At 41.9% G+C, this 10385-nt stretch overlaps 1 protein-coding gene across 2 annotated transcripts; it reads left to right on the forward strand.

Moving 5' to 3' along the window:
* Positions 1 to 5389: 5389 nt before the first annotated feature.
* ABRACL (ABRA C-terminal like) lies at positions 5390 to 10058 on the forward strand. 2 transcript variants are annotated; one of them, XM_086744998.1, is made up of 3 exons: positions 5390 to 5486; positions 7911 to 7977; positions 9514 to 10058. In XM_086744998.1, exons 2-3 carry the CDS (start codon positions 7917 to 7919, stop codon positions 9696 to 9698), a joined length of 246 nt encoding a protein of 81 aa, XP_086601124.1. In that variant the 5' UTR covers positions 5390 to 5486; positions 7911 to 7916; the 3' UTR covers positions 9699 to 10058. The 2 variants fall into 2 exon arrangements, with proteins under 2 accessions (XP_086601124.1, XP_086601125.1); XM_086744999.1 differs by lacking the exon at positions 5390 to 5486 and adding an exon at positions 5619 to 5791.
* The last annotated feature ends 327 nt before the right edge of the window (positions 10059 to 10385 follow it).

The following is a 10385-nucleotide window of genomic DNA, read 5'->3' on the forward strand; positions in this document are numbered from 1 at the left end:
AGTAGATAACAAGAAGGGTATGATGCCCTGAGGTGATTTCTGAAATTAGTCTCCTCTCCTGAACAGGCAGGTGAGTAACAGCATTAACTGAATCACTCCATTTACCTCAATGGAAGTGCTCGCTCAGGTGCCAAGGCTGTCAGCAGACACCGTGTTTATATTTGTAGTCTCTCTTGTTCTGAGACTAGTCCGCCATGTTTGCTTTTACATCAAAATAAATGCTTAGGTTTTGCTAGGTTACTTCTTCAACTCACTGAGAGAGAAAAAAAAAAGAGAAAGTGGGTTGTTTTGTTTTTCCACTTTGGTTTTGGTTTGGGCTTTTTTGGTCATTATAGGAAAAGTAAAGCTAAGAGTCCTACAAATAATATTTTAAAACGTGGCTTTACAGGAAAATTCTTGGAAACTTTTCCAGAAGATCACTATGCATTTCACTTTGGTAAAATAATTTTCTCCCGTCAAACAACTGCTGAATTAAGACACAGAGAGTGCCCAAGTAAGACTAATGATTGGACCAAAAATGATGGGAGATGCTTTGGATATGGAATTTGTAAGAGAACCGAGTGCTATTTTTGTGGCTGATTGGCTTGTCTCAAACAATATAGTTGCTCTTCTGACTATCTTTAACAACCGTACTCTCTGAATATTGCTTACTCCCCTGAGGTTTCTGTAACAGTATTGACTTGCTGTGGTTCTTCATTTCTGATTGCAGCCAAGGACCCTGTCCTGTTCTAGGAAAAGATATCTTACTTCTTCCGTGATGTTACAAAGTCCATAGGAATAAGAAATGTAGTACATCCTCTATCACTTTAAAATCTTTAAATTATGTGAAGACATATTTTTAAAGACCTGTTTTAGCCTGGGCTGAAGTGGCTTTACGACTTCATGTTGAGTCATGACTCTACACTGGGTTGCATAATACGGCACACCCATGTTGAAAAGTGACTCAAGGCAGGCCAGCGGCACAAACACGTGATGGGGCTGGGCTAAGACAAGACACATACGCACACTCCTGGTTGAATCACAGAACTGTGGTTTCTGTCCAGCTTTGGAGACAGTACGGAGAATCTCTGGCACTTTGCACAGGTATAAGTTGCTGGTGTTAAAGCAAAGGGATAGGACACAGGCACATGTGGCAGGAACTCTTGTCACTACTAAATCAACAAGTCAAACAAAAATGTGTTGAAAGAACAAAGTAAGACCTGGACTATGTAAGAAGACAGATAAGATGATCTCTTCTAGCAGTGAAATCTTCAGATCACGGTGGCAGTTCTAATGGTTTTTAGCTGGGGAGGATCTCAACAGAAAATTGAGTGTATGCACATGTGGTGCAAATGTCTGCCTATTCACAAGCACATATAATACAACAAAAATTCAAGAGAACAGTATTGTACAAAACAAGAACAGCATAGGTTATCAAGAAATACTACTAAAGTGAGAGCATTTAGTTAATATATGCCGGTAAACAGAAAAAAAATGGCCATTACCTCTCAAATGGCCTTGTAACTTTCTCCTGCTTTTTTCAGGCTTGGCCTGTGCTGCTACACATCTGTCTCTGGAGAAGCTTGTTATAACAGATATATTTACAACATGTTTACTGTAAACATTAAATACTTTTACAAAACTAATTTCTCATGGGGTAAGAAAACAGGCTCCATCCAGAGCCATCCATCAATAAACAGCTGAAAGGTAGGAGGAGATAAAGAGGTAGAGCTGATGATCAACTTTCATGAGGGAGAGAGGTAACTAGTGCACTCTTAGTACCATCCTTGTTTGGACCTGTGTTGTTCAAAGCTGTCATTGATGACATGGGAAAAGAGGTGACAAAGTTTGTGTGATCCTATTTCAAATCACACAGTAAAACAACCAATGGTACTGAAAAATGTAAAGTAATATACTGGGGGAAAATAATCCTAATTATCAGTAACAGAACAATTAATTACTACCACTCTGGAAATAGTTTTTGAAACCAGTGTGGATAGTTAGGAGTGAGAACAAAACAGAAAACGTGACTATGTCTTTCTATATACTATACTCATGTGCTGAATAATGCTGACAGTTCTACAAATGCAATCCCAGAAAAGAACATGGAATTATTTGCAAAATTATAACGAACAACAAGAAGGATCAGCAACAGGAAAAGGCATAAATCTTACTTGAGATTAAATAAGGCCAGGGTTCTTCAGCTTGAAAAGAAGAAGAGTGATGGGAGAGCTATAGGCATGAATGTGATGGAGAAAGGAGAAGATGGAATAATTACTTGCTCCAGTAAGTGCCAGGAGCCAGGAGAGAAACCAGAGGATCAACTGATAGTTTTTGTTGATTATACTGTTTTCCAAATGCCTGCTCTTGGTCACTGCTGGAGGCACAATGTTGGGTTAAATTGATTGTTTGATCAGATCCAGTACTGTGGTGTTCTCAAACTATGTTTTTCAAATCTTATGTTGCACAATTCCTGTATTTGCATATATTTAAAATCCTTTGTGGCATAATTCCTGCATTCTGGTGTAATTTGGCTGCCTTCACGTAGAACTGCATCTGCGGGGACAGTAACAGTATAGTGAGATAGTCGGTTTTAAGGCAGAATCTCTTGACTTTTGGGGAGCTTTCTTAGTAAATACAGCTCAAATGCACAATGAACTATGAGTCCAATAATGACCTTAACCAGTGATATGAAATATGTATGAGCAATATTTTCATGTCTGTCCTTTGAGCTTGTAAGGGACAATTTTGCACTTTTTCTTTTTTTTTTAAGTATCATTTTGTGGAAGCAGAATGACTGAAAAATCACCATCTCCATCATTTTCATGTTTCCTGCTCTCTGCTGCTGCCCCTCTAAGGACATAATCTGTCACTTTTAGTACTGATGCTGCCCAGCTCATTTTCATACTTTGGCAGCATCAGTGTTCCTTTAAGTGTCCTGGTAACAGATGGTGTTCAATACTGACTTACCTAGAATTATTTTAACATTACATGACAAGAAAGGGCCGTGAAAGAAATAGTAATGAAAGCATACCATTCGATAATTTGATTCAATAACCTCCTGATGTGTTCCTGGGGACCAATACTTGCATACATGACATCTTCTTTTCAAAAGAGAGAATTTAAAAAAGAAAATTGTACTTCCTCAAATAAAAGGGTTAAAAGAAAATAAGATAAGGAATTGCAGATTTTTGTTCATCTTTCTCAGATGCATTGTTGATCTGCTTCTTATAAATTAGGGGCTATGATTCAAAATAGAAAAGAATTTCTAATATATATTTCATAATAACAACAATACCTTTCATCTGAAAAGTCCCAAACTATTACTTGATCAAACATAAATTATCCATAATAACAATGACATTATGCAAAGCAAAGGCCTGTATTATTTGTGCAAATGTAATGGTGTTCTGACGATTAAGAAATCAGATACAACATGTGCGTGATACAACTGAAAGTGTGTTGTTAACAACAAAACCAGAAGATAAGCACTTTTATTCTATACTGCTAAATAACTGGAATATTTGCCATATTTACTGACATACTAATTAGATTCTCTTTTAAAAGGTTTATCTCAGATTTTCCTTAAAAGTCTATCCTTCTTACTGTAGTATTTAGCGTTGTGTTGGCCAACAAAAGGAAGATTTTGGGAAAAGCAGTATGCCTTAATATAAGCACATATGCCATCATGTGCACAGAGCATCAATGCTCTTCAGATACCACATTTTTCTGAGCATTCTCCACTGTCTTTTGATTCAATTCAGATAGATTTAAATTTCACTAATTTCGTTATCGACTTAGGAATGTGGCCCTTTCAATCTTAACTTGTTCTCCTAACCATCAGAGTTTGTTTTTTGAAAAGAGTGCCCCTTACTGATGTTAAATACCGCTAATCTGTTCAGGAAAATGTTTTGATATGCTATCACCTGCTGAATATATAGCTCCTTGAGCAGAAAGCGGCATGAGGGTTTTTTTTTTAACTAACCAAAGATTCTGTTACTGATAAATGGTGATTATTCTAAGGAAAAGTTAATCTTTTAATAAAAACACCAATATCAAAGAAATCCCCGGGAAGAGCAAAGGACTTGGACTCCAGTTATTTGTCCCTGGAGTGATAAAAATGTGATGATTTATGGCATCATTTTCACTGTGCAAATTGATTTATCTAGCTGCAAATTCTGCCAACCGAGCCCTAGCAGAGCTTGCTGTAGTGGTTTAAGGTGCCATTAGCTATTTATTCATCCTTACACCAGGGATGGGATAATGTAGGAAGGACCAGACCTAACTGGCACAGCTCGCAGTCTGAGAAAGTATCTCAGCCTCACCTTCGGAAGCTAATGCATGAAAATGTGAATTGCAAGGGCTGGAAATAGCTCTTCATACCAACTCTGCTTTAGGGGCAGTCAAGCCTGATAAGGAGGTGGGAGAGACAGCTGGGAACGGCAATGCCTTGAGCTATGCTGGTGAGAATTTTCCAGACAGTTGGTGTGAGCCTTGCCTCTGTCTAGCAGGTTGGCGGCAGCCTCACTGCTTTGTAGGAGTTAATGCAGCTCTTGGTTTGAATGCCTGTGTCCTTGAGAGAAGATGTAAACATTTCTGTGAAGACGAAGCAAGAGAGACGACAGCAGCAGTGAATACCAAGATACAAGACAGAAAAAATTAAATTGCATTCTCTCCATGGTGGAGAGTGCAAGGCTGTGGTCCTGGATGAAAAATTAGATAAACAACAACATGACATTATTGAAGGAAAATGGTGTTAACCGAGCTCATTCTCTTTCTCTGGAAAGAGAACTGTTTTTCTAGAAGAAAACAAAGTGGGGGGCGTCACAAGAGAATGTGGCGTGGTGTCACCCAGGGAGGCCAGTGGAGATGAGCAGTACAAGGCATGGTAAGGTGGCAGAAAGTGACTGAAAGAGCACAGCGCATTATGTAGAGAGCAGACCTACTGGAAGGGAGGGAGTTACTGAAGGGCTGGCCTCGAAGGCACTTTACCCAACAAAGTCACTAATGCCTTTGTCACGAAAAAGAACGAGGTGTGCTGGTGAAATCTTCAGATGGCACAAAGCTGGGAATCGCTTATGTGGAACAGACTCAGGTCCTCGCAGGGAGGACAAGGACACGGTACTTCAACCAGGAACCTTCAACCAAGGCCCGGGCCCTTGCGACGGCTCGAGGGAGAGCCGGGCCTGGTGCCAGAAGCGGCGCGCCCGCCGGCCGCCGCCGCCCAGCAGCCCCACTATGCGGCGGGGAGCGGGACCCTGGGCAGTCGCGGCGACTCGCACCGCGGCCACCAACGGCAGAACACAAAATGGCCGAGAGCGCCGCACTGGGGAGGCGGGCAGCTCAGCGCCGGGAGGGGGCCTGGCCCCCGCGGTGGCCGGGCGGGGCGAGGCGAGGCCCCGGCGGAGGCCGGGTAACTGCCGCCCGCCCCTCGTCCTGCCCCTGCGCTGCCTGACGCGGCTCCCGCCGGCGGCGGCCCCTCGCGGCCAGAGCGGCGACGGTAGCGGGTGAGTGGCGGCGGCGCGGAGCAGGAGCGGGTCAGCCGGGCCGGGGGTGCGGCGGCGGGGGGAGCCGCCGTTTCCTCCGCCCCGGGGACGAGAGAGGCGCTGCCCAGGCAGCGGCGTGCGGATGCGGATGCCCCTTGCCCGGGCGGGCCCCGTTTGCCGGTGGGCCCTGCGGCGGCGGCCTGGGGAGCCCCGGCCCGGCCGTGCCCCGGCGGAGCCCGGGGAGGCGGGGGGTCCTGCCGGGGGGTGCCTGTGCGGGAAGGGGCTGTGCCCCCAAAGGCGGATCCGCCGAGGAGCCGTCTCGTCGGGTATTTGCAGTATCGGCAACGGGAGGGATCGGTACGCTCGGTTGGAATTTGTGCTAAATAGCCGTAAGGTGAATTTCCAGCAGATAAAGGGAAATTTAGTTTTCGTACTACGTGCTGAAAAATCATATTGGCTTCCAGCAGTGTATCGGCGTCGGAAATATTAGAGTTTAGTACTTGGCGTGCACTTTTGACAGTTGATGTGTAGGGTATGTGGCAATATAAAGTAAATGTTTAAGTGTGCTTCAAATGCCTAGAATCCCCTCTTCCTCACTCCTTGCACAGCCACGGTTCTCAGATCTCAAAAGTGTTGCATAATAATGTAGAATTTGAAAAAAAAATTCTAAATGTTGCTATTTTATTGGCAGTGTATGTTATGAAAGAAAAGAATTTTAAATTAAAGTGAATATGAAGAGTTAAAAATAAAATTAAAAAAGCCTTTACAGTTAGAAGAACATCTTCAAAGAGAAGCCAGTTGTACCATTGCGATGACCAATATTAAAATCGGCAGTTTCACAATTGATAATGATAGTGTCAGCTTTTTGGTAGATAGGTTGTGTTTCCCTTAGTGACTTGTAACAATCTATGCTTTGTTAAATAAAACCGAAAAGTCTGTGGAATGCACCTGAGACGACTGGAGTCCTGCAGCCCTGCTGCCGTGCCCTTCTAAGGCAGCTTTTGCAGGGGTGCTGCCCCGCAGCGCATCCTGTTGCGCTGTTAGGTCTGTTCATGTCCGCTTGAGCGTGAGACTGTGGTTTGCGTGGGGCTGTGCCTAAAACCCGTGCCGATACTAAGCTTGCTCAGTTTTGCGTGTGGAAAAGATAGATTTTTTGCAAGTGACTTTGGGAATCTGAAAATCAGAATCTTGTACAAAGTTTTTTATCTCTTGGGTGAATCATCAGGGGTCAGAAGGTGGAACTATGTCATTCTTACTATTTTAACTCAATAAAAAAAGAAAAGAAGCTTTTTTCTTAGGAGGAGCTGTCATGTATCGAGATGTCTGTTTTTTAACTCTTCATACTTACCAGGTCAGTGCAGAAATCCCAGTTTCTTGAACAAGAGAGGGAGCGTTGTGATCAATGCCCAGCTCCGGAAGCTCTCTGTATAGCTTTTGTTCCAGGCTGCATTGTTAGCACTTGTGGAAGCTGCATTTGATGCTTTGCTTTGTCTGTGGGGCCCAGTTTTTTCTGCTTACCTTGTTGCCAGTTTTTGCTTAAGGAGCTGCACATCTAAATGTTTCATTGTGTTGATGCTGCTTTGCACAGCATAGATCTCAAAACACCTTGCAGCTGCCTGCAGTTATTAACCGTGGGTGCTTTGTAGCCAAATTGTGTTTTGTGTGACTAGTTTTGCCATTTTTACCTTACATATGGCTAAACTGTTGCAAGGTATTGGTGCAGAGTGGTGAAAATTGCTGTGTTTCACCCCAAAGAGGTGCACAGGGTATGTTTGGCAGTGTAGTAGTTCCTTGGGATCACTGTGAATGGAAATAAATGTTGGCTGCCTTAGGACACTTGCATAGTTTGTCTCCAGTTCAGTTCCACTCTCAGTGGCAGGTGTGCGGTAGCTGCTATCCTTTCCAGCAGTGCGTGTGTAGACCTGCTGTAACCAGCTGGATGTCTGCGGCATCTTGCCAGGATAAGTGGAAAGCTGTGGTGTGGTTTAAAAAAAGACAAATCCACCACATATCCCATATCCCAGAGAGGAATTTAAAGGAAGATGCTCCATTTTTACTGAGGGCATTGAGAGAAAGTTGCAAAGCCCCTGAAGACCTGTGATGTTACTGGGATGCTCTGATTCTGTGGCAGCCTAAGGTCATTCTTTAAAACAAAAAACTCCCTCCCTGAGACCTTCCTACATTTCTCATATTTTGATATTAGCTCCTTATACTTGTGTTTAGAATGTACTGAGGTTGTAGTTTCTGTTCACTTTGCCTCAAATGTGGAGGTGAGGAGCCTCTTTTTCTGTTCAAAATCTCAGATTATCCTGTAGCCATGTGTCTCCACGTTACTGGGATTTACAAAGTGCTGTGGCGTTCCTGGTGAACTGAGAACAGGCCAGGATGGTGCAAATGATTTACAGGTCTCCTAATAACTTTGTCAAAATCTATTTTACTTTTTAGACCACAATGAATGTGGAACATGAAATTAGCCTCTTAGTTGAGGAGATTCGGCGGTTGGGAACCAAAAGTAAGTATTGTAATATCTCTGGCTGTATAGATGTAGTCATTTTACATGTATATATACACACACATGACATTAATGTCATACAGATGTAGTGATGTTGTATCAACCTATGAACTTGGCAAATTTAATGAAGCAGGCTCAGATAACCTGAAAACTTGCATATATACTTAATGTCAGACCTGTGTCTTGTCCTTTAAAGTAGTTGTGTTATAGAAACATAGAACAGTTTGGGTTGGAAGGGACCTTTAAAGGTCATCTAGTCCAACCCCCTGCAAGGAGCAGGGACATCTCCAACCAGATCAGGTTGCTCAGAGCCCCATCCGACCTGGCCTTGAATGTTTCCAGGGATGGGGCATCCACCACCTCTCTGGGCAACCTGTTCCAGTGTTCCAGCACCCTCAGTGTAATTTTTTTTTTCCTTATGTCCAGTCTGAATTCACTTAATTCTGTTTTAAAACCATTCCCCTCATCCTATCACACCAGGCACTGATAAAGAGTTTCTCCACATCTTTCCTATAAGTGCCCTTTAGGTACTGGAAGGCCTCTATCAGGTCTCCCTGGAGTCTTCTCTTCTCCAGGCTGAACAGCCCCAACTCTCTCAGGCATTAAACATTTAAGCCTCTGCAGCACAGAGGATGTAGGCCTGAAATCCTGCTCCCACTAAAATCAACTGCAAAATTACTCTTTTCTTTAGACTTCCAATACTCACTACAGCCATCAAAGAAGAAAGTTGCACTTTTTCCTTCCACCTTCTTCCTTAGTAACTTCTGAAATTCAAAATTCATACAGTTCAGTTCTGTTCATCGTAGTATTATTTGGAAGGAATTGATCTGTATGCCTAAAACTAATCTAGGAGTTAGGTGTAGTCCCAGCCTTCCTTAAACTTGCTTAGAAGGTAGCCTTTTCTCTTAAGACTGTTTTTCATTGTTAAAACTTCCCTTTCTTCACAAATATTTATGCAATTTGTGGATGTGCTACCTGCTCATACATTTTAGTTCTGATGCAATTTCATTCAGTTCTATTTGTTTTTCAAAACCTAAACAAATATGTATGTCTTGCATTTTCTATGACTGCTTCTCCCTTTTAAGAATAACCTAGTTAACTTTAACATATATTTGTAAATTACTGTGTTGTGTGAGAAATTAATTCACATTGCAGCTTTTTCAGTGTGAACCTTAATAAGTGAAAATATTTTGAAAAAACATTTTAACATTTTAATTATTTGAAACTAACTTCCTCTTTATGCTTTGAAGAGATTCAATAGCCCGTGCTGGTCATAGGTTTGAGAAAGTCATCAGTAAAAATAAACATAGCAGATATGTGGTCCTTGATATGGGTCTCTGGAAAAAAGGGAAAGGCATACCAGGCAGGAGTTCTGTCCACTCTTTATCATCAGCATTTATAGTATGTTCCCCAATCAACTGGGAAACGCTGTGGGGTTTACTTTCAGTGTTCTGGCTGCATGTCACTTTGTTTCCTCAGTAATCTCCTAACTGAAAGAAAATCTGCATGTGTTTTCATGTTATATCTTTGATCTAGATGCTGATGGACAAGTGAGCGTGAAATTTGGTGTGCTCTTTGCTGATGAAAAATGTGCCAACCTCTTTGAAGCCCTAGTGGGAACTCTTAAGGCTGCAAAACGGCGGAAGATTGTCACTTATCAAGGGGAGCTACTTTTACAAGGTGTTCATGACAACGTTGATATTGTGCTGCTGCAGGACTGATGCAGTGTTTCAGCTATGCATTCATGAAATTGTTTGAGACAGTGACTTGCAACACCCTCTAAATAAGGCTGATCATTCTAAGGTGTTTTGATGCATTTTCTATATCTTTATAGTCAAAAGGAAACTGTCCTATTTTGGAAAACATTCCCTTTTGTAATTCTTCCTAAAATGGTACTGTATGTGAGTAAGGTAAAAGATGCCAGATCTCTCTTTTTTTTTTTTTTTCCTCCAAATCTCAGGTAATGCTCTCAAATATCTGGTGGTTATTTTCAACATATAGAAGAAGGAGACTGGTAATTTAATGTTTACAAATCAAAATGTGCCATGAAAGCATAAAATAAAAGCACAGACTTAAATTTATGTAATTCTTATTGCTGTTGTTTCTCTTTTTATTTGCAATCTGAAATGAAAACAAACTGAATTCCTGTAAGGAACATAGTTAATTAACTATACAAAAAGCATGACAATGAGACAGAAATAATTTTGCAGCATGTGTTAATTGAAATATGATGTCCTTCGGAGTGACCAGATTGTGTACAAAAGGACACGAATTACAGATGAACCTCATTCATCTCTGGCAGTGTAATATGCTTTCATTTTTCTGTCCTCTATACTTTTGAAGGAAGTGCATGAGGAGCTCCCTGAATGCTTGAATGCAGTGTTGACTAGAAGATGGTACAGCAGCTT

This window comes from Chlamydotis macqueenii, chromosome 3 (assembly GCF_036417535.1).
Source record: "Chlamydotis macqueenii isolate bChlMac1 chromosome 3, bChlMac1.mat, whole genome shotgun sequence".
Taxonomy (NCBI): Eukaryota; Metazoa; Chordata; class Aves; order Otidiformes; family Otididae; genus Chlamydotis; species Chlamydotis macqueenii.